We start from the raw sequence: 24701 nt of genomic DNA, 5'->3' as shown, positions 1-24701 counted from the left end.
TTGTTCCTTATTGGCTTGTAAGGAATTTGAAGCCATTGCCTCCATTTTTCTTGTTTTTCCTATGTTGTCTGTTCATTCTTTGTTGCCTGTTCTTTCTGAGTCTATTGTTATTCAAGTGGTGGAAAGGACTAGTCCTCCATGAGCACAAAGTTGTGCACCTCAACAACCTAACCATGAGTAAAAGGGAGACTAAGACCAAGAATGATAAAACTTAAACTTAGATCCTATATCTAACCAACACATGCAAGTAACAATCTGGTGGCACTCTGCAGAGCCAGGGATCTGTGGGAAAGGTTCATACCTTCACTTAAGTTAGTTTGGCCAACATCAAGGAGGAAGAGTACCAGTCATGACCTAAGGAAGGCAGAAGTGGATGGATGAAGGTGGGAGATAGGGGTGGTGAATGGTGCTGAACACATTTGTGAAGTGACAGATCTCTGGACACAATCAAGAGGAGTGAGAAACACTGGGCAAGGAAAATCTAAGGCCTTCCTTGATATCTGGAGAAGCAGATCAGGTCATCCTGGGCGACAAGAAAACCTACAATAACATTTTAACAAGTCCTTGTTGGGCCATTTTTGTTCCACATTCTGGCTATCACTGGGCTAACTCCCCTGGGGAAGCTTTCAGTGCCTATTCAAGGCTTCACCATTGCTGATCAAGCACTGGTGAAATAATTGAATCCAATCTGTGTGGTTAAGGAAGGACCCTGCTTCACTCTCTGTGATGTGCTCCAATAACCAAAGGCAACGTAAGATCACAGTAAGGTGGGAAGGTGACAGGATCAGACTGAATAAGTGACTGTTCTCATTTTAACTTGGCCCCAGTTAGAATCAGGGCCCAAAGATTTGAAAGTACAACAGTCACAAACTAATGACTACAATCACAATACTGGCACCTACACAATCATTCTGTAAATTGCTCAGGTATTTCCTATTCACAAAAAGCAGGGCAAACACAGTCTGTCTAATTATTGCCCCATCAGCCCACTCTTAATTATCAACCAAATGAAGGAAGCTGGCATTGAGGGCAGTACCAAACAGCATTTACTGGCCAATAACCTGCTCATGGATGCAAAATTTACCAGCACCATTTCGTTCCATACCTCATCATTGACTTGTTCCAGATGTAGACAAATAGTTGAATTCAAAAGGTGAGGTGAGAATGATTGCCCTTGGTGAGACTGCACCTGGAATATTGTGTGCATTTCTGGTTACCAGACGCTAGGAAGGATGTGATTAAGCTCGAGAGGGTGCAGAAAAGATTTACAAGGACATTGCTGGAAATGTCAGGCTTGAGATATGAGGATGGAAATGTCGGGCTTGAGATATGAGGAGAGACTGCATAGACTGGGACTTTTTCCTCTGGAGTCAAGAAGGCTGAAAGGTGACCTTACAGGGGTAGATGGAACGGCAGAGGAAGTGGTATAGGTGGGTACAAATATTACATTTATATGACATTCGGACGTTCATAGATAGGAAAGGTTTAGAGGGATACGGGCCAAATGCAGGCAAATCAGATTAGCTCAGGAAGACCCCTTGGTTGGCATGGATATTAGGCCGAAGGGCCTGTTTCTGTACTGTATAACTCTATGACTATGAAATCAAGGCAATATTTGACTGTGGCGTCAGAGCAATCAAGCAACTCTGATGTCAATGGATATCAAAGGGAAAACACCAATGGTCGAAGTCATACCTTACACAAGAGGTTGTGATTGTTATCCCAGCCCCATGACTTCACTGCAGAAGTTCTTCAGGGTGGTATCCTATGCCCAGCCATCTTCAGCTGCATCATCTATGACCTTCCTCCTGTCAGCAAGGTCAGAAGTGGGGACATTCCTCAGCAAATGAAGCAGCCCATACCCATATGCACTAAGACAACATTCAGGTATGAGCTGATAAGTGGCAAATAATACTTGCAACACAGAAATGTCATGCAATTACCATTTTCAACAGGAGATTGTTGCTTAGTTCAACAGGAGATTGTTGCTCAGTCTAAACCAAGATTGCTTCTCCAACAGCACAATGGGAATACCTTCATCACTTCAGGACTTCAGTGGTTCAAAGTGATGGCTCAGCATGACCTTCTCATGGTCAATTATTGGTATTGGTATTGGTTTATTATTGTCACTTGTACCGAGGTACAGTGAAAAGCTTGTTTTACAAACCGATCGTACAGGTCAATTCATTACATAGTGCAGTTACATCGAGTTAGTACAAATTGTATTGATGTAGTACAGGTAAAAACAGTAACAGTACAGAGTAAAATGTCACAGCTACAGAGAAAATGCAGTGCAATAAGGTGCGAGGTCACAACAAGGTAGATCATGAGGTCATAGTCCGTCTCATTGTATAAAGGAACCGTTCAATAAAAGAAAGCAAAATTATTCAGGGGGCAGTATGCTTCACAGGCTCTGCCAGTGTTTAATTGCACATTCCTAATTGCCCTTGAGATGGTGGTAATGAGCTGACTTCTTGAACTGCTGGCCTCCTTGAGCTGTGGGTATACCTACAATGCTGTTAGGGAGAGAGTTCCAGGACCTTGACCTGGTGACGGTGAAGGAATGGCGATAACTTTCCAAGTCAGGATGGTGTGTGGCTTGAAGGGTAATTTCTAGGTGCTGGTGTTCCTCATACCTTTGCTGGCCTTGTCCTTCTTGCTGGTAGAGGTTTTAGGTTTGGAAGGTGTTGGTTAAGAAGTCTTGGTGAGTGGCTGCAGCACATCTGGTGGTAAGTCGGTGGTAGAGTGAGTGAATGGCTGTAGATGGGGTGTCTATCAAGTGGCCTGCTATGTCCTGTATGGTGTTGAGCTTCTTAGATGTTGTTGAAGCTGCACTCATCCAGGCAAGTGGGGAGTATGCCATCACACTTCTAACTTGAGCCTTGTAGATGGTGAACAGGCCTTATGGAGTTAGGGGTTGAGCTACTTGCAACAGGATTCCTAGCCTTTGACTTGCTCATGTAGCCAAATTGTGTATATGGCTAGTCCAGTTCAGTTTCTGGTCAATGGATATTGATAGTGGGGCATTCAGTAATGGTAATGCCATTGAATGTCAGGGTGTGATAGCTGGATTTTCTCTTATTAGATATTGTCATTGCCTGGCACTTGTGTGGAGCTAATGTTACTTGCCACCTATAAGCCCAGGCCGAGATATTGTTCAGGTCTTGCCACATTAAGAAGTGGACTGCTTCATTATCTGAGGAGTTGCAAATGCAACATTGTGTAATCAAAGCATACATCCCTATTTCTGACCTTCTGATTGAAGGAAGGTCATTGAGTGTTTGCCCTTTCAGCAAAGCCAAGTTCTGGAAAGCGGTTAATGAAAAAAATGAGGTCTACATTATAAGAATAGGTCTGTAAAATCTGGACCTTGGAAAGATGTCAATGACAGGGGAGATTTTCCTGGTTTGCACGCAGATCCCATGAACTGTTTCGCTGTGGCAATAAATATCACAATGTGTGTCTGTGAAGGATTCCATCCTATCTTTCAGTTCTCACACACGCACATGTTCCTCCTACACCCACCACCATCTCCATCTCCTGTAGACATACTTAGGTGGTGGCCCAATTTCGTTTTAGGTGTGATTTCATTTGGAAACACTTAGTAAAACTGTGTGCTCCAGGTTGCAGTAATTTTGGAACATAAAGCACTGAATACAACAGCATTTTGTGACCCAGTTTCCAGAACCCTGACAGCATGGGCTGTGAGGCTCTGTAAGAGTTGTTATTACTGCAGCATTTAACTCCTGCCAAAGTTTAAAGGCAGGTTTTGGAAAATGGTTAGGAAAAAAAAACAAAACAAAACAAAAACAAAAACAAAATTTGAAATTTTAACTCTGCCCATCCAGTGGCTAATGAGTCGTCTGCCCAATCCCTCAGGGATCCCATCAGCCAATGTCCTGCCCTGCTCCAGCACATGGCAATTTTAACTTCTCTTTTCTGAGTTGGCAAGAAAGGAATCTGCTGGAAGATAGGGTTTTCCATAATTACGTGGATTCATGTCAGATTACGTCATTGGTGGTCGACTGCTATTCTAAGCATGTGTCAACAGTGGGGTCAGTTATGCCTTGCCTGCAAAGCCAACCTAACAGGAGGAGGAGCCAGACGTGTCAAACGTGTCTTGATTTGTCCCCCTTCGTGGACTTACCCCATGCCCATTCTAACATTGTAAGATGTGCAAATCCAGTTATCCTCAGCCTCCCAATCATGGAGTAAAGCAGTGAGGCACAGCAAAGCCTCAGCACCAACCGGACCTCAGCTGGCGTACTACTGAAGCCCTGTCTCCAGAACCCTGACAGCATTTGACAGAGGCATGGTCTGTGAGGCTCTGTAAGAGTTGTTATATGTCTTTAATCTACATTTAGCATTCCTTTAAATAACTAAACATATAAACATCATTACATTATAAAATAAACATGCATTATTAAAATGCATTAACCATGAATATAAACTAAGTGAGAATGCAAAATTGAACTTATGTTTTCTTTCATAAACTCCATGTCAGGAATTCTGATTCAAATGATTGCAATTCCAATCTTAATTTAGATCTGGCTGATGTAGGATCACAGAGGTGGCTTCTGCAGCATAATGGGAAGTCCAGAATGTCCCTGCTGTGGACTGCAACAGAGTCCAGTTGCTTGAATGGAGTGGAAGATCATCTGTCACTCAGCTCTTCCTGGACTTACCTGTGAGCAACTGAATGCCTTTCAGTTTCCCTTCAGAACTGCTGGCCACAGCCAGTCAATTACAGCTGATAAATCATGGTTCCTGCCTTGCAAATTCTGTCTCAGAAAGTTAAGGTAATGACAAAATACATGAGAGTTAGAAAAGGTCTCAGCCTTCCTATACGGCTGCAGTCAGTGCCTTGAATTGGTTAAGGAAGTAGATGGAATGAAATTGGGAAAATGTTTGCAAACCTACTGCAAGAACTGCCCTCTATTATGGATTATATCATGTTTTCAACACTCAGAAGAAAGTATAATGATAGATTAGAACCTGATAACTCGTCTTACCAGATTGTTGAAACCAAGAGTGCTCAAGGCTTGCTTTACAGCAAAAAACCTGTCTCTGTTTCTTGCAGCCTCAGGTGGTTTTGACTCTTGTCCATCCTGGTTCATATATCTGTGATGAATAAAATAGCAAAGCACATTGAGTGAATAATCTGGTGAAAACCAATGTTATATTGCTGTTGTGCATCTTGTGCTCACTTTAAAAAGGATACATGGGAGAATTATTCTTGAAGGCAAACTACTCCCCCAACTGGTCAAGTCAAATTAATTGAAAAAGCATAAACATTTGATACACTTTCTGATTATCATAGCTTCTTAGCTGAACTGCAGTTGTCAGGTCGACAGGACTGATGCCAGTTTCAATCAGGGATGGAGAACAGGGATAGCGTCATGGAGTTGTACAGTACTGAAACAAGCCCTTCAGCCAAACAAGTCCATGGCAACCTTTTTGCCCATCCACACTAATCTCATTTACCTGCATTAGGAGTCTATCCTTCTGTGACTTAACTATTTAAGTACCTGTCTAAATGCCTCAGAGTAATTACATCTGATTACACCGCCTCCTAGGACAAAACATTCCAGATATCAAACACTCTCTGTGTAAAAAAAGCTTAGAAACGTAAAAATTTCCGTGCAAAAGAAATCCCCTTTAGAACTCCTTCCTCTCACTTTAAACCTTTTGTTTTTGATAACCCTAACAAAGGAAAAAGATTTTGACTATCTCGCCTATCTATGTCTCTCATATACTTCCATCAGGTCACCCCTCTTTCTCCTTCACTCCAAGGAAAACAAGCCCAGCCTATCCAATCTCTCTCCATAATCAAATTCCTCCAATCCAGGCAACATCCTGGTGAATCTTGTCTGCGCTCTCTCCAGCACAATCACATCCTTCCTATAGTGTGACAACCAGAACTGCACACAATACTCCAAGTCTGGCCTAACTAATGAGCGGTAACAATATTCAATTTACTACACAGAAGTTTTTGCTGCTTCACATCTTAACTTTGAATGTCTGGTCCAGCTTTACGTTTGAAAAGTAACATCTGTTGTGGGATGAATCAGGGTGACAATTTCCTTAATATCATCAACTGCTGGTGGAACCCCCTGCAAGCCTTGAAGACCTTCCAGTTCTGGGGGTGGGGGGGGGGGGGGGGGGGGGGGGTTTGGGTGAAACACTGCCACCATCCAGAGACTGCGATAAATGAAACCACTAGCAAAATGTTCAGAACATCCCCCCCTGCTTCATTTATCTTTGCTGGCTTTACTCTGCCTCTACAAGAGAACTGTACCTCCTGACCAACTACCGAATTATACATCTTTCTGCTTACCTTCATCAGTCAGGGCAATGAGGACAAGAGTTAGGACATCATGTTACAGCTGTACAAGAAGGTAGTGTGTGCAGTTCTGGTCACCTTGCTATAGAAAGGATTTCCTTAGCTGAAAAGGGCACAGAAAAGATTACTGGGACTGGAGGGCTTGAGTTACAAGGAGAGATTGGATAGGTGGGGCTTTATTGCCTGAAAAGTGGGAGGCTGAGGGGTGACCTTATCAAGATGTATAAAATCATGAGGGGCACAGGTAAGGTGGGTGCTTGCAATCTATTTCCCAGGATATGGGAGTCTAAAACTAGAGGGCATACCTTTAAGGTGAGATGGAAAAGCTTTAAAGGGAACCTGAGGAGCAACTTTTGCATACAGAAGGCAGTGGGTGTATGGAATGAGCTGCCAGAAGAAGCTGTAGAGATGGGTACAAATACAATGTTTAAAAGACATTTGGAAAAGTTGTTGGCATATGGAGTCCATAAAAGCACACCCGGGAAGATCATCCTGTGATCTCAGTCTGTTCAGAGAAATTGTACTATCACACGTACCTGTGTGAAAAAGGATTGCTGAGGTACAAAGCACACTTCTCCTCAGTTGACAGGCCATCAATCATCAGGTAGAAAATATTAAAATTGCACTGGTTAGGTGGTCGTGAGACAAGGCGAGACTTCTCTAAGCAGTAGGTATAAACTCTGGCTGGAAGAAGAATCATTTGTTAAATTATCTAACTTCTGTTTTACATCTTTCAAAAAGTGATACTATTATTAGTGAAAGTGTATAACAGAATGTAAGCTTAACTTCATATATATTATACTTCAGTGGGATTATAAAAATTATAAAAAATGATTTTCTTCTGATTGCAGAAGAGGACAAATTCCGCACATTGCATTGACACATGAAGAGGATCAATCACCCATTTGTTTTAATGGATGAAAGTCCAATTTCCCATGTTGAACCCCTGTGAGTGCTGCTCCTCCAGGGGAGAAACAAATTTAATTCACCTTCCGAGGCCACATTGAAATCTGGCAATCCTGCATAATCAAGGATCTTTTGAATATGAGGACAAGAATGAGTGAAACTATTCCATTTTAATGTCATAATGCTTATTGAGAGAAAGCTACAACATGTTAATATTATGTGTGACTCATTTTGGTACATTTTGCTTCATGCCAACCAATAGCATCAGCAGTTGAGGGAGGCCAAGCAGCAACATCAGGAGAGAGGGTTTTGGACCAGCATAGGGGAAAAGGGCTTCATGAACACCCTGAATGCTGCTGGAGATCTGGTAAGTTCTGTTTACAAGAACAGTTACAGGACACAGAAGTGTTTATTTTCAGTCTAAAAACAAAAATAAAATCTTTACGTCCTCTGAGCATGATGAATGCACTTGATGACATCACTGCATCTCTGATCACACTTTATACAAAAACACCTCACCGCTTCCCCTCTTTGAAGAAAATATGTGTAAATACATGATCATAAGAGATTCAGGTCTGGTTTCTGGCTTACTTAGTCAGTTTGACCCCCTCAATTGTACATTTATCTCTTAAATTATCTCTTAATTTTTATTTATTTATGGAACTGAAAAACTTGCAACCTCTTGATGTGACTCACTGTGGATCTCTAATTCCTGAACAGTAGTCAACTCTGTAACAACATCAGGAATAGATTCATCATCATACATTACTTCAATAAATCATCTGAACTACATGGATATTTCTGACATGATGTTTGACATAAACTAAATACCCCTCCAAAGAATAATTTTGAATTACTTCACCGAGGTTCTATGATGAATGGTGTACTCACTGATTTAGTGATTCCCTCTCTCAATCAGTCAAAATTGCTTTTCTCCTCCTCTGAACATTGCCTTCTGCCTCAATTGCTGCCTCTCCATTCTCTGTTCTAAGATAAGCTATTCCAAGCCCAATCACATTGTAAAGGACACAAACCAGTGATAGTGTAGATAGTGTAGAGAAGTGTAGAACTGTAGAATATTTCAACAAAAAAGTCAGCCAATCGAATATTTATTGTGATCTAGAGTAACATTGGAACCTTGCTTCTCCAAGGCTTATTTTAATATACATAAAATTCACTTCCCTCCATTTCTCCTCACCTCTTTTTCACTATTGTACAGTGTTTTGTTTTTACAAGCTCTGTGTCCTTTTTTCTGACTTCAGTCCTACTTAAACTCTTTAAAATAATAGTTCCCAGGGAACGAATACCAATACATCTATAACAGTGACTCATGTCACTTGCAGTCACTTGATACTGTTCTTTTTTTGCAGATCATGACTTTCCTTTCACTGAAGGCTATTGTTATATCAGTAACTGGGACAGGATAGAAGTTCTAGCAGTTACGAGCAGAGGTCGGAGAGGCTAGGTCTGTTTCCCCTGGAGTGGAGTACATTAACAGGAGGCAGGATTGAGGTAAATAAGGGGTACAGATAGGGTAGACTGAAGGAAACTTTTCTCCATATCAGAGGTAAATAAAACTAGAGGACATAGACTAAGGATGAAGGGTAAGAGATTTACAGAAGATCTGAGAGGAACCTTTTTTCACCCAGTGAGTAACTGTAATAGTGCTGCAGAGAGTCGGTATAGAAGGGTAGAAGGGTATGGGCCAGGTGCCGGAAGCTGGGATTCATACAGATGGGTGCCCACTGATTGGTGTGGATGTGGTCTGTTTCCTTTCTGTCTGATTATGACACCATCACTGAGAATTCCTTTGAATTCTTGTCTCACATCTCTACAGAACTATCAATCTTACATGCCTAATCAAATGTTAGATTTTGAGTCTCACACCTCCCTTCATTCCACCATCTTGTACAGCATCATGTCTCTGAGTGTAAATTGTATAAACTCTCCAAAGTTACGATAGCTCAATAGCTCAGTATGTGATGATATCAGCATGCACAGTTTCTTCCAGCTTTTGATAATGTGCACAGAATTTGTAGCTTTTTGTTATCTTTGGGAGAAATCAAATAATTACAGGACAATTAGGTTAACTTTGATACTGGGCAAGTTATTGAAATCCATTCCAGGGTACAATAGAATCCCTCCATTTGGAAAGGCAGATAGTAATCAGGGACAGTCAGCATGAATTTGTGACTAACTACACCCCAAACTGTCGGATTAATTAATTTCTTGAGGAGGTACAAATAGGAGCAATGAGGGTAGTGAATCTACTATGGTTGCTGTGGGGATAAACTTTTGATGAAGTAATCTGGATGATGAGCTAATGGGGGCAAAGAGAAATAACATGATCAAAGTCATCTACAAGCTATGAGATGAGGGTAGTTAGAGAGAGAAAAACACAAACAAAAGAATGTAAAAGTTGGAGAGAATGCTGAACAGGCCAGGCCATGCCAACAGAGAGAGAAATCTGAGCCAATGTTACAATGGAGATGGAACAAACATAAACAGCAGAGCACAGGAACAGGCCTTTGGCCCACGGTGTTTCTGCCAACCATTATGCCAACCTAAACTATTCCCACATGCCTGCACACAGTCCATATCCCTCCATTCCCTGCCTGTTCATGTGCCTGTCTAAACGCCTCTTAAATGTTGCTGTCATATCTGCCTCCACCACTTCCCCTGGCAATGCATTCCAGACACCTACCAGTCTCTGTGTAAAAAAATTCTGCCCTCAAACTTTCCTCCTCTTACCTTAAAACCTATGGCATCTCATATTTGACATTTCCACCCTGGGAAACAGAGTTTGACTACCTTATCTATGCCTCTCATTATTTTATATACTTCTATCAGGTTGTTCCTCAGCCTCCAGCTCTCCAGAGAAAACAATCCAAGTTTGTACAACATCTCCTTATAGCTCATACTCTTTAATCCAGGCAACATTCTGGTGAACCTCTTCTGCACAATCTCCAAAGCCTCCACATCCTTCCTGTAATGCAGTGACCAGAATTGTATACAATACTCCAAATGTAGCCTAACCAAAATTTCATACGCCTGCATCATGACTTCCCAGCTTTATACTCAACACGCCGACTGATAACATATGCTTTCTGTACCACCCTATCTCCCTGTGTTTCCACTTTCAGGAAGCTATGTACTCGCACCCCACGATCCCTGCATACGTCAGTGCTCTTAATGATCCTACCATTTACTGTAGCCTTTCCTCATGCATTTGACCTCCCAAAGTGCAACACCCCACACTTGCCCAGATTAAACTCCATCTGCTATTTATCTGCTCATGTTTCCATCTGGTCTATATCCTGCTGAATCCTTTGACAACCTTCATCATAATCCACAACTTCACCAAGTTTTGTATCATCTGTAAACTTACCAACCAGTCCACCTAGATCCCTCCATTAATGTGGCCTGACCTGTTTGACACTCCCCAGAGCTTTGTATTTTGCAACTCTTACATTCGGTTCAGCTACCTTGATATGAATACTGCACATATTCAGTTCAAGTGTATGGTTTATCCCTGTGGGACACTCTGAGAGGCTTTAACTATATTGAGATCATTTAGTTTTCTAACTAAGTAAAACAAAATCATTTGAAAAAGTAAAACAAAATCATTGCTGTATGGCTGTTAACATTCCCTGGGAATCTCTGGATCATGCCCAATTGATAGAGTCTTCTTGGTACAGGAGGTGGCATGTGACCTATTGAGTCCATCCTGCATTTCTGCACAACAAAACAATCATCCCTCACTCAATTCCTGTAGCCTTGTAAGTTTTTTTTCCACTCATGCTTCTATCAAATTTCCTTTTGAAGTCATTGATTGCCCTTGTTTCCTCCACCCTCACGGGCAGCAAATTCCAGATCATTATTGTTCAATGCATAAAAGAATGTTTTCTTCACATTCCTTCTTTATCTCTTCCCAAGATCTTGAACCCGAGTCTTTGTACCAACAGCTACTGGAAACATGAAAAGAGCAGCCCATAAAATCGTCAGATATTTATGTGGGTGGGGCAGGGGTAACAAGGTGGGGTTTGATGGTGGTGTATCTTACTCACTGTTAGCAAGTTAACATTCCATTTCTCCAAAAGTTGCTGCACCTTTTATAAGTAGTCGTCTGAGAGAAACCACAAATGTTAACCCCTGAGAAATTAGAGGACATGTTCCTCAAATTTCTGATATGCATTCCTGCTGGATGAAGCCATGGTCCAGACTATCACTTTTAAAATCCTGAAAGGTTTCATCAAAAGCTTTACCTCCAGTCAAAGTCCTTTTGTTTTCATTGAACTGAAGTTCTAGATACTTAATAAAGCGGCTGGACGACACGTTCAATGTGGTTTTTGCATGGCCAAAGGATTCCAGCACACAGCTGACCTGGAAGAAAGTTCACAAACACTTTTACCACAATAGTCATCTAAACTTTAGGGACAGGAAATTCAATCAGTCAGTACACTGTTTTATGCTGCAAACTGACTGTGATCAGATTCTGTGGGAAATTATAGTGCAGTTCAGCAGTGATATGAATTGGCATGCGACACATGACTGACATAATCGTTGTGATATTCCAGCAACATAAAAGCCCAGACCTGGAATACAGGAGCAGGCCTTCACTGGAAGCTAACAGGTTGCTCCAGCATTACTTTAAAAGCCTTATCCCTACTTTAGCTGCTGTCATGGAGCCTGACACTGAAGTAACAACATGATTCTTCCCTGCATTGTCATCTTGCAGGTAACCTTGTAGAAGGCCCCAATTAGAACTATTCCTGTCCCAGGCACCCACTTCTGACAGCATCATATCCCCTGTATTGAGGGACTTCTACGTCTATTCACATCACCTGCCATCTGAGGGTAAATCTGGCCCAAAGGAGTCCACTACCAAAGGTAGGGGAATTTCCCATAGAATGCTGATCCCGTCAGTTTGCAGCATAAAACGGTGTACTAACTGACTGAACACTCTCTATGCCTGCTCTTTGTCTTATTAAAACAACAATATCAAAACTCTTTTCAATATGTGAGAATAAATCACTTCTTAAAAACTATCTTATCTCTTTCCAAATTTCAGTTTCCATTAACAGAAAGCATAAACACAACTAAGCCTGTCGATTAGCTAATTAACCAGTAAAAAGAAGATAGGGTCAAGCGGAGCGGCCACTGTTGGAGTGGACAGTATTAGAGTGGGGAGCTAAGGCTTTGGCTAAAGAGGCTTCGGCGTGAAGAAGCAGAGTAGTTGACCGGAAGCTTCTGGTTGGTTCTCTTTCTTTCATTGTTATTTGTGATTTTCTTTGTATAGAACAGTGGGAATGGCAGTCAGTGCAGAAGTGTGCTCCTCCTGCAGGATGTGGGAAATCAGGGAGACCTCCAGTGTCCCTGATGACTTCACCTGCGGGAAGTGCGTCCAGCTGCATCTCCTTACAGACCGCGATAGGGAGCTGGAGCTGCAGCTGGATGAACTTGGGATCATTTGGAAGCTGAGGAGATGATAGATAGGAGTTACCAGAAGGCAGTTACATCTAGGGTGCGGGATGTAGGTAGTTGGATGACCGTTAGGGGAGGGAAAAGGAACAGGCAGTTGGTACAGGATACGCCTGTGACCGTTTCCCTGGATAACAAGTATATCGTTTTGGATGCTGTTGGGGAGGATGAACCACTGGTGGAGAGCCACAGCAGCAAGGTCTCTGGCACAGAGTCTGTCTCTGTGGCACAGAAGGGAAGGGGGGGGGGAAGAGGAGTGCGAAAGTGATAGGTGATTCATTGGTTAAGGGACAGACAGGAGACTCTGTGGACAAGAATTAGACTCCTGAATGGTATGTTGCCTCCCAGGTGCCCAGGGTGAGGAACGTCTCAGATCAAGTGCACAGTATTCTTAAGGGGGAGGGTGAGCAGCCAGAAGTCGTGGTGCACATTGGCACCAATGACATAAGTAAGATAAACGATGAGGTCCTGAACAGCAAGAATTGTAAGGAATGAACTTAAAAATCAGGACCTCAAGGGAAGTGATCTCTGGATTGCTGTCTGTGCCACGTGCCAGGGAGGGAAAGATACGGCAGACTAATGAGTGGCTGAAGAGTTGGTGCAGGGGTCAGGGGTTCAGATTTGTGAATCATTGGGATCTCTTCTTGGACAGGTATGATCAAAGGGACGGGTTACACCTAAACTGGAGAGGGATCAATGTCCTTGCTGGCAGGTTTGCTAGATGTGTTGGGGAGGGTTTAAACTAACTTGGCAGAGGGATGGGAACTGGAGTGTCAGATTAGAGGATGGATCAGTTGGTATAGAGGTAGATGTCTACAGAGAAGCTGAGGAAGGATAGGCAGGGGATGGGGAATAAATGCAATCAGTTAGATAGGTTGAAATACGTTTACCTTAATGCGAGAAGTGTTAAGAATAAGGGTATGAACTTTGAGCATGGATCAGTACATGGAACTATGATATTGTGGCCATTACAGAGACTTGGCTGTTGAAAGGGCAGGAGTGGCTGCTTGAGGTTCCAGGCTTTAGGCATTTCAAAAGGGATAGGGAAGAGGGTAGAAGGGTGGGGGGTTGGGGGTTGACATTGTTAATCAGGGATAATATCACAGCTGTGGGAAGGGAGGACATCATCACAAGATCACAAGACCAAGGAGCAGAAGTAGGCCATTCAGCCCATCGAGTCTGCTCCATGAGCTAAACTAATACTATTCCCATCTAGCCCCAATTTCCAGCCTTATCCTCATATCCCTTGATACCTTGACTAATTAGATACCTATCAATCTCCTCCTTAAATACCCCCAATGATTGGGCCTCCACAGCTGTATGTGGCAAAGAATTCCATAATTTCACTACCCTCTGGCTAAAGAAATTTCTCCTCATTTCTGTTTTAAACCGGTACCCTCTAATCCTAAGATTGTGCCCTCTAGTCCTGGACTCACCCACCAGGAGAAATAGCTTAACCACATCTATTCTGTCCAGTCCTTTCAACATTCTAAATGTTTCTGTGAGGTCCCCTCTCATTCTTCTGTACTCCAATGAATACAGTCCAAGAGCTGACAAATGCTCATCATAAGTAAGCCCTTTCATTCTGGGAATCATCCTCATAAATCTTTTCTGAACTTTCTCCAACATCAGTACATCCTTCCTAAGATACGGGGCCCAAAACTGCGCACAGTACTCCAAATGAGGCCTCACCAGTGCCCCGTAGAACCTCATCAACACTTCCTGACTTTTATACACTATACCTCTCGAAATGAATGCTAACAGAGCATTTGCTTTCTTTACTGCCAATCCGAGCTGGTGGTTAACCTTTAGCATATCCTGCACGAGTACCCCCAAGTCCCTTTGTACTTCTGTACTTTGAATTTTCTCCCCATCTAGATAATAATCTGCCCATTTATTTCTTTTTCCAAAGTGTACAATGGCACATCTCTCGATGTTGAATCTTATCTGCCATTTCTTTGCCCATTCTCCTAAACTATCTAAGCCTTTCTGCAACCTTGCTATTTCTTCAGTACTCCCTACTCTTCCACCTATCTTGGTGTCATCTGCGAACTTAGCCACAAAACCATTTACTCCATCATCCAAATCATTAATGTACAAAGTAAAAAGGAGTGGCCCCAACACCAACCCCTGTGGAACACCACTAATAACCAGCAGCCAACCAGAACAGGATCCCTTTATTCCCACCCTTTGCTTTCTGCCTACCAGCCAATGGTCCACCCATTCCAAGATCCTACCTGTAATTCCACGAGCTCTCATCTTATTAATCAGCCTCTTGTGCAGCACCTTGTCGAAGGCCTTTTGAAAGTCTAAATACACAACATCCACAGCCTCTCCCTTATCCACCCTACCTGAGATTTCCTCAAAAAACTCCAATAGGGTTGGTCAGGCAGGATCTTCCCTTCACAAAACCATGCTGGCTTGGGCCTATCTTGCCTTGCACCTCTAGGTATTCCATAACCTCATCCTTGAGTATCGATTCCAATAACTTTCCCACCACCAATGTCAGACTAATAGGTCTGTAATTTCCTTTATGCTGTCTCCCACCCTTCTTAAACAGCAGAACTACATTTGTGATCTTCCAGTCCTCCAGAACCATGCCAGAGTCTATTGATTCCTGGAAAGTTATCACCAATGCCTCCGCAATCTCTGAAGCCACCTCCTTCAGAACCCAGGGGTGCACCTCATCCGGTCCGGGAGACTTATCTGTCTTAAGTCCATTTAGCTTCCTGAGCACCTTCTCTCTAGTAATCTTAACTGAATTTATTTCTATCCCCTGAGACCCCTGATTATGTGGTCCACAGTGTCCTCCACAGTGAAGACTGATGCAAAATACTCATTCAGTTCCTCTGCCATCTCTTTGGTATCCATTATAATCTCTCCCGCACTGTTTTCAATTGGTCCTATATCAACCTGTGTCTCTCTTTTACTCTTCATATATTTAAAAAAAACTTAGTATCTTTTGAATGTGATCTGCCAACTTCCTTTCATAATTCATCTTTTCTTTCCTAATGACCTTCTTAGTTTCTTTCTGTAATGTTTTAAAAGTTTCCCAGTCTTCTTTTTTCCCACTAATTTTTGCTTCCTTGTATGCCCTCCCTTTTGCTTTTATTTTAGCCTGCACCTCTCTTGTTATCCACATTTGTGCCATTTTTCCATTCATAACCTTTTTTTCTTGGAATATATCTATCCTGCATGTTCCTTATTTCTTGTAGAAATTGCATCCATTTCTGCTCTGCCGTCCCTCCAACTAGTTTACTTTTCCAATCAATTTGGGCCAGTTCCTCTCTCATGCCACTGTAATTTCCTTTGTTCCACTTGAAATATTGACACATCTGATATCAGCTTCTCCTTTTCAAATTTGAAACTGAACTCAATCATATTGTGATCGCTGGTTCCGAATGGTTCCTTTACCTTTAGTTCCCTCACCACCTCCGGTTCGTTACACAGCACGCAATCCAAAACAGCCTATCCTCTGGTGGGCTCATCAACAAGTTGCTCCAAAAAGCCATCCAGTAGACACTCCACAAACTCAATCTCCTGAGATCCACTGCCTTCCTGGCTTTCCCAATCCATCTTCATGTTAAAATCCCCCATAATTATCTTGACGTTGTCACTCTGACACGCTTTTTCTATTTCTAGCTGTAACTTATAGTCCACATCCCGGCTGCTGTTAGAGGGTCTATATTATATCCCGGCTGTATGTAGACAGGCTATATTACTATCTCCAATATGTAGACAGGCTATATTACATCCCAGCTGCTGTTAGGGGGCCTATAACTGCTACTATTTTCCTTTTACCCTTGCCATTTCTTAGCTTCACCCATAAGGATTTCCCTTCTTCTGACCCTATGTCCCTTCTCTCTATTGATTCTATATCATTACAAACCATCAGGGCCACACCGCTCCCTCTGCCTACCTGCCTATCTTTCCTATACACTGTGTACCCCTGGACACTTAGTTCCCACTCACAGCCTTCCTTAAGCCATGACTCGGTGATTGCCACAATGTCATATTTTTTTATCTGTAACTGTGCCACTAGGTCATCCACCTTATTTCTAATGCTATGTGTGTTTAAATATAATACATTTAGACCAGTATCTGTTGCCGATTTTGCTGCATTTCTATTGTTCAGCAAATTATCCTGTCTTTTCACCTGCCTGTCCTTCTTTCCATCTTCACTGCACACTGTCATAGAAGGATCGTCTATTGAGGAAGCACGGGTGTAAGTCAGAAACAGGAAGGGAGCGATCACCCTACTGGGAGTATTCTATAGGCCCCCAAATAGCCACTGGGACACTGAGGAGCAGATAAGTAGGCAGATTTTGGAAAGGTGAAAAATAACAGGGTTGTTGTCATGGGTGACTTCAACTTTCCTAATATTAATTGGCACCTCTTTCGTGCAAAAGGTTTAGATGGGGCAGAATTTGTCAGGTGTGTACAGGAAGCATTCCTGACACAATATGTAGACAGGTTGACTAAAGGAGAGGCCATGCTGGATCTGGTATTAGGCAATGACCCTGGTCAGGTGAAAGACCTCTCGGTGGGTGAGCATTTCGGGGATAGTGACCACAACTCCCTGACCTTTAGCATAGCCATGGACAAAGATGGGAGGAGACATTATGGGAAATGGGGGAGGGCAAATTACAATGGTATTAGGCAAGAACTTGGGAGCATAAACTTGGGAGCATAAAGATTGTTTAGGGACCACTTGCATTTGGTCCTGGATAGGTTTGTCCCACTGAGACAAGGAAAGGATGGCAGGGTGAAGAAACCATAGTTAACAAGAGAGGTGGAAGGTTTAGTTAAGAGGAAGAAGAAGCATATTTAAGGTTTAGGAAGCAAAACTCAGATAGAGCTCTTGAAAGTTATAAGGTAGCCAGGAAGGAGCTTAAGAAGAGACTTAGGAGAGTTAGAAAGGGGGCATGACCAGGGTGAGGGTAGGACCTCACAGGAATGAGGGGGAAAATGTGTCTGGAGGTGAAGGAGGTAGGGGAGGTCCTAAATGAATATTTTGCTTCAGTGTTCACCAGGGAGACGGACTTAGATGAATGTGAGGTTAGTGTAGAACAGGCAAATGAGTTTGAGCATGTTGAGGTTAAGAAAGAAGCAGTGTTGGAGCTACTAAAAAGCGTTAGGATAGATAAGTTCCCGGGGTCAGACAGGATCTACACACAGGTTACTGTGGGAAATGAAGGAAGTGATTGCTGGAGCGTTAACAATGATCTTTGAATCCTCCTTGGCCACAGGAGTGGTATCGGAGGATTGGAGGGTGGAAAACATTGTTCAATTGTTCAAGAAAGGTAAAAGGGATAATCCCAACAATTATAGACCAGTGAGTCTTACGTCAGTGGTGGGAAAACTATTGGAGGGGATACTTAGGGACAGGATTTATGAGCATTTGGAGATGCATAGTCTTATTGGGGATAGTCAACATGGCTTTATGAAGGCCAGGTAGTGCCTCATGAGCTTAATAGAGTTTTTTGAGGAAGTGACATGACAATTGATGAAGGTAGTTGGTGGATGTGGTATATATGGATTTCAGCAAGGCATTTGACAAGGTTCCCCACAGTAGGCTCATTTGGAAAGTCATGAGGTATGGGATCCATGGAAAATTGGCTGTGTGGATTCGAAATTAGCTTGCCCACAGAAGGCAGAGGGTGGTTGTAGAAGGGGAGTATTTGACCTGAGGTCAGTGACTAGCGGTGTTCCACAGGGATCCGTTCTGGGACCCCTGCTCTTTGTGATTTTTATAGATGATTTGGATGAGGAAGTGGAGGGATGGGTTAGTAAGTTTGCAGATGACACGAAGGTTGGTGGTGTAGCAAATAGTGAAGGTGGTTGTCGTAGGTTGCAACAGGATTTAGACAAGATGCAGAGCTGGGCAGAGAAGTGGCAGACGGAGTTCAATCCGGAGAAGTGTGAAGTGATACACTTTGGAAGAACGAACTTGAAGGCAGAGTACATGGTTAATGGCAGGATTCTTAGCAGTATGGAGGAACAGAGAGACCTCGGGGTCCAAGTACATAGATCCCTTAAAGTTTCTTCACAAGTTAATAGAATGGTTAAGAAGGTGTATGGTGTGCTGGCCTTCATATGCCGGGGGATTGAGTTCAAGAGCCGAGAGGTAATGTTGCAGCTCTATAAGACCCTGGTTAGACCACACTTGGAATATTGTGTTCATTTCTGGTCACCACATTATAGGAGGGATGTGGAAGCTTTGGAGAGAGTGCAGAGGAGATTTACAGGGATGCTACCTGGGTTGGAGAGCATGTCTTATGTGGAGAGGTTGAGCAAGTTAGAGCTTTTCTCTTTGGAGCAACGGAGGATGAGAGGCTACTTGACAGAGGCATATGTTTTATGCTCTTGACGTGAAGCGCTCTAAAATTGAGCTGAGTAATTTTTGTCTATTAATTAAGGCTACATACTGAAAGGATGAAGTGCGCTATTAATTTTAGATTCATGATGGAATCAAAGGATTTATAAGATAAGATAAGAATAGATGTGAGAATGTGGAAAAATCATCTGCTATTGTTATTGATGGAGTGCCAGAGAGTCACAGGTCGGCACATTTTATTGGATTCCATACTATATGGCTTGCATGAAGTCAATGTGAATCAGAAGAGCACGCCACTTTCTGCCCTTTAATTTCACTGAACAGAAAATCTTAGGCAGTGCCTGTGCATTTTCTCAGGTGGCACTGGCTAATTGTGAAGAAACAAGGGTTTTATTTAAATTTACTCCATTAATCCAAGGCCCTAGAACACCATTTGAAGAAAAGCAGGAACTTCTGCTGTGCTGGATAACATCAACTAAAACAATCATTGAAGATCCATTGGTCATTCACCTTATCTGTAAAATGCTGGAAAGCCAGCAGAAAATGCAATTCAAAATGTAAGTCACTTTATGAAACAGAAAATGCTGGAAATATTCAGCATCTGTGAAGAGAGAAACTGAGTTAACATTTCCAGTCAATGAATTTTTATCAGAGCGACGACCTATGCCCTCCATCATATGTAGGACTGTGATGGGATTTGAAAGTCCATGCAGGGGAATTGTATGGTACTTGCTCTTCACTGCAGCACTCCAGAAGAGCCTGAAAAAAGTATCTGCATGAAGTGAAGGAATCTTCCAGCCCACTGAGTTGAACTGCTTAAATTCCTCATATTAACTTTAGATTTTAAGTGAGTTAATGTCAGTTATTAGAAAAAAAACATTATTCAAAGAATAATTCAGCCCACAAAACTGTATGTTAGTTCTTAAAGGCAAAACTTATGGAAAGTTAGGAGTGATTCAACTAGGCTTGTTGAGTTAATATTAATGTCAAGATAATGAAGTAAGAAATTTAAATAGTTGTTTCAGTAATGAATGAATGACTATTTCAGCTGTAAAGTTGCACTTTTTCACAATTGAAATTGTGTCGTCCTCCAAAGCCAGGATTGGGTGTTTGGAAGAGAGGGAGAGATGCCCTTAAGGATTGATGCCCAAGGTTGAGTCAGTTGGAGTGTTTTTGTCAGAGGATTGATGATGGCAGCGTGTTTGTATCTACAGGGACTTTACCAAGGCTTTTGGTAAGATCCCCATGGAAAACAAATAAAAGATATGGGACCCAAAACAGAATGGCAAATTGGAGCTGAAATTGGTTCAGTATTAGGAAGCAAAGGGAATGGTTAATGGATGTTTTTATGAGTGGAAGGTTGTTTACAGAGGGGTTCCACACAGATGTGTTTGATTTAGACTCAGGTGTATGGGGCATGATAAAGAGTTTTGCAAGTGGTGAAGATGTTTGTTGCATGGTTCACAGTGAGGTGGAAAGTTTTTGGCTGCAGAAAGTTATAAATGGGGTCTGGTCAGTTGGGATGGAACCCATCTGACTACAAGAACCACATTTGGGGAAATGCAACAAGGAAAAGGTATGTGCATTAAAGGGAGGACATTGAGAGGACTGGAAGGACTTAGAAGTGAATGTGCACAGATCCATTACGGTCACTAAGGATCAAAAGAAATGTGGTACTTCCCTTTATTAACACAGACATAAAGTACAAGAGCACGAAGGTTAAGCTATAACTCTATGCAACACCAGTTAGTTCATAGCTTGGGTATTCTGTACAGTTCTGATTGCCATATTACAGGGAAGATGTGGTTGTACTGGAAAAGGAGCAAGGGAGGTTCACAAGGATGCTGCGAGGAAAGGAAAATTGCAGCCATGAGGAAAGATTAGATCGGTTGCCTTTGTTTTCACTGGAACAAGGAAGCAGAGGGGAGAATATTTTGAGAAGTATAAAATTATGAAAAGCCTGGTCGGAGCAAACAGTAAGTACCTATTTCTCTAATCAGAGGGTTCAAAAACCAGGGGAATTTTTGGAAGGATTAGTAAGGAGATGGGGATATACTTCTCCACCTCTCCGGTGTTCAGAGTTGTCTAGAACATTGTCTGAAAGGGTTTTAGAGGCAAATGCCCACACCACATTTGTTATAAATTTAGTGGAGTAAGGTAATAGTGTGGGGTTTGGCAATTTGGGCCTGAAGATCAGTTTGACTGTTAGACTGCAGCCAGGGTTATGGATATAGAGTCATAGAGTTATATAGCGCAGAAACAGGTCCTTTGGCCCAACTCGTTCATGCCAACCAAGGTGCTTTCCTGATCTACACCCATTTGCCTGCATTTGGCCCATATCCCTCTAAACTTTTCCTATCCATGAACCTGTCCAAATGTTTTAAACATTGTAATTGTACCCACCAGTACCACCATCTCTGACAGCTCATTCCATATACTCACAAGGAAAAACTTATCATACAGGTTCTCTTTAAACCTTTCCCCTTAACTCTATGTCCTCTACTTTTAGATTCCCCTACTCCGGGAAAAAGACTGTGACCATCCACATCATGCCCCTCATGATTTTATATACTTCTATAAGGTCACCCCTCAGCTTCCTTCACTCCAGGGAAAACAGTCCCAGCCTATCTGGTGTACTGCACCAGTCTCTCCTTATAACTCAGACCTGCCAGTCCCGATAACATCTTTGTGATATCCTCTCTAGCTTAATCACATCCTTCCTATCATATGTTGACTGGAACTACATACAGTTTTCCAAGTGCAGTCTCACCAATGTCCTGTACAGTTGCAACATGAAGTCTCAATTCTTGTGCTCTGCTGCAGTCATTGGTTTGTGGCAGAGGATTGGGGTCAGGGGACTGAGATCAGGGCAGGGATGGAGATCAGGATTCATTGCTCTCCAGCAATCTATTGATTAGAGGGTGACACAGAGGCGTATAAATCAGCTATCCTCTCTGAATGTGATTGATTTGTCATCACAATTTTCAGTCCAATCGTGGACGAGTGTACTACTGCCACTCATGGCAAGATAATGCAGCCTGAGGCTGGGCCTTCTAATATGTAGTACTTATTCTAAGTGATTATAAATATATTTGTATAATTATTGGCAATGATGGTCATCATCGTTTATTTAATGTTGTGAAATGTCTTTGATCCCTGTGTTCTTATGGAATTCCTGATGAACTCAACAGCTGAAGCTGCCTTGGCATTGTGATCCATGACAGTATCTGAACATGCTAAAAGAATACCTACTCATATTGACTCCCCAAATCTGTAGGTAGAACTGCAGACAATATGAGCAGGGTACGGCACTCCACCCTTCAAGACTCTCTGTCAGTCAATACCACCATGGCTGATCCTTTATCTCACTATCATATTCCCACTCCTGCTCCATGCCTTTCCTCAATGCCTTTTGTATCTAGAAATTACCGACCAATTAAAAACTTTAAAAAACTGTATTTATACAGCGCAGTAACAGGCCCTTCTGACCCAATGAGGCCGCGCCGCCCAATTACACCCATGTTAACCCACTAACCCAGATGTCTTTGGAAACCGGAGCACCTGGAGGAAACCCACGCAGACATGGGGAAAACGTACAAACTCCTTACAGATAGTGGCGGGAATTGAACCCTGATCGCTGGCACTGTAATAACGTTGCACTAACCACTACACTGTCATGCCGCCCTAATTTCTTAAGCATATTCCGTGTGGTACACAGTTTAACACTTCAAGCAAAGAGGTTTCTCCTCATATCAGTCCTAAATAACCTACCCTGAGATTGTGACCCCTCGTTCTGAACCTCACCCCCCACTCCCCAGTCAGTCCTCCACATCCAGTCTGTCCAGCCCTGTCTGTGAGATTTCATCTCATTCTACTGAACTCTAATGGATACAAGCCTAGCCAAACCAATCTCTCCTTAGGCGACAGTGCTGCCATCCAAGCAAACTTCACAGCATTTCCTCTATGGTAATTTGCCTTTGTTAGGCAAATGGACCAAAACTGCATACAATAACTCCAGGTGTGATCTGACCAAGGTCCTATATAGTTGTATCAAGACATCCTTGATCTTGTACTCAAAACTTATTGCAACAAAGGTGAACATACCATTTGCCTTCTTAACTGCCTGCTACACCTGCATATTTGCTTCCAGTGACTGGTGGACAATAAGTTACTTTGTACATGCACATTTCCCAATCCATCACCATTTAAATAATACTCTGCCTTAACTGTTTATTGTACCAAAGTAGATATTTTCACAGTTTTAAACACAATGCTGCATCTGCCATCTATTTGCCCACTCACTCAACTTGTGTAAATCGCCCTGAAGCCTCTTTGAATCCTCTTCACAAATCACAATCTCACCCAATTTTGTACCTTCAGCAAACTTGGAAATATTACGTTTGGTTCCCTTTTCCAAATCAGTAACGTATAATATAAATAGTCAAATAGTGTAGGTGTTGGACAGGACTCAGTAAGGTTGAACAGGATGCATGGCTAGAGAGTATAATCCATATTTTGAGGCTTTATTGGGTAAGAAGACGAAATGTTTAGTCTTCATCACAGTTAGCTGAAACAGTTCAAGCGTTAACTAAGTATAGATATCAGACAGGCAATTTGACAGTTGAAAGACATTTCAGTGTCAAGAAAGTGGCAAGTTGGAGTTGCTGATAATGTCTATGCTGAAGTGGCCACTGTAGCTAATGAAGAGGAAACAGCCAAGAATAAACTTTATTTTAAAGTAATTAATTGTGTGTAAAATGGTTAACAACATTTATGAAAAACATGGTTAGGTGCTATTTGAATACGTGTTTCTTAACACATGGCACTCAAGCTGTAGTGCAATGTAGCTGATGTGCCAGGAGATGGCAATATCAGTTTAGTGAAAGGATGATTGCATATTTGCTGAATAACAGAAGAAGAACAAGGACAGTCTGCGACTTGAATGGGCTTGCACTGATAGCAAAGATAACCGCCTACATCTTCATTATGTTTCTCCTGGAGACAGATTGAGCCTTCAGTGTACAGTACTCATCCAGCGACCTAACTAATTTTACGACGTTAACCTCCTCACTCTTATTTTAAGTGTCTTGGTTAATAAAGGAAAGCTTCTTTTATTCTTTTTGATCCACATAATTGACCTGTCCTGCTATCATTAAAATTCTGTGGTTATAAATTCCAATGTTCTTTCTTTCCTCCATGCCACTCAATAAATGCGATTCATTGTATATTCCCATGCCTTGTTGTATCTTCCCAAATGCATTAGTCCACACTTCAGTGGATTAAATTCTATTTTATTACTTGTCTGCCCAACTGACCAGACCATCTATATCTTCCTGTAGTCCAAAGCTTTCCTTCTCACTGTCAACCACATAAATTTTTTCTATCATTTACAAACTTCTTTATCATGCTTTCTATATTGCGAAATATATGGTGAAAAGCAAGGGACGGACTTGTAAGTCCTGTGGACCCCTAAGGTAACACGCTTTCAGGTACACATTTTTAATACACCGATAAATACCACATGAACTACCTACACCCTCAGGAAGAATAGAACTTTGCAATATATACCAATCATCCTGGAGACACCCATTTCCTAAGAATGCACAATAATTAAAACACAACACAGAAAGAGAC

General features: G+C 42.2%; 1 protein-coding gene across 1 annotated transcript in view; it reads right to left on the bottom strand.

The window, feature by feature from the left end:
• Nucleotides 1-24701, bottom strand: part of myo16 (myosin XVI) — a 438207-nt gene that overhangs the window by 155976 nt on the left and 257530 nt on the right. The window contains exons 14-16 of the mRNA XM_052025545.1: nucleotides 11515-11632; nucleotides 6880-7027; nucleotides 5013-5121 (exon numbers count right to left, since the gene is read on the bottom strand). Coding sequence (XP_051881505.1) covers nucleotides 5013-5121; nucleotides 6880-7027; nucleotides 11515-11632 — 375 coding nt within the window. The remainder of the gene's footprint in view (nucleotides 1-5012; nucleotides 5122-6879; nucleotides 7028-11514; nucleotides 11633-24701) is intronic.

The sequence above is a fragment of the Pristis pectinata genome, chromosome 11 (genome assembly GCF_009764475.1).
Source record: "Pristis pectinata isolate sPriPec2 chromosome 11, sPriPec2.1.pri, whole genome shotgun sequence".
In the NCBI taxonomy this organism is placed as follows: Eukaryota; Metazoa; Chordata; class Chondrichthyes; order Rhinopristiformes; family Pristidae; genus Pristis; species Pristis pectinata.
The sequence above is the reverse complement of the archived record's forward strand: the minus strand, read 5'-3'. Positions and strand labels throughout refer to the sequence as shown.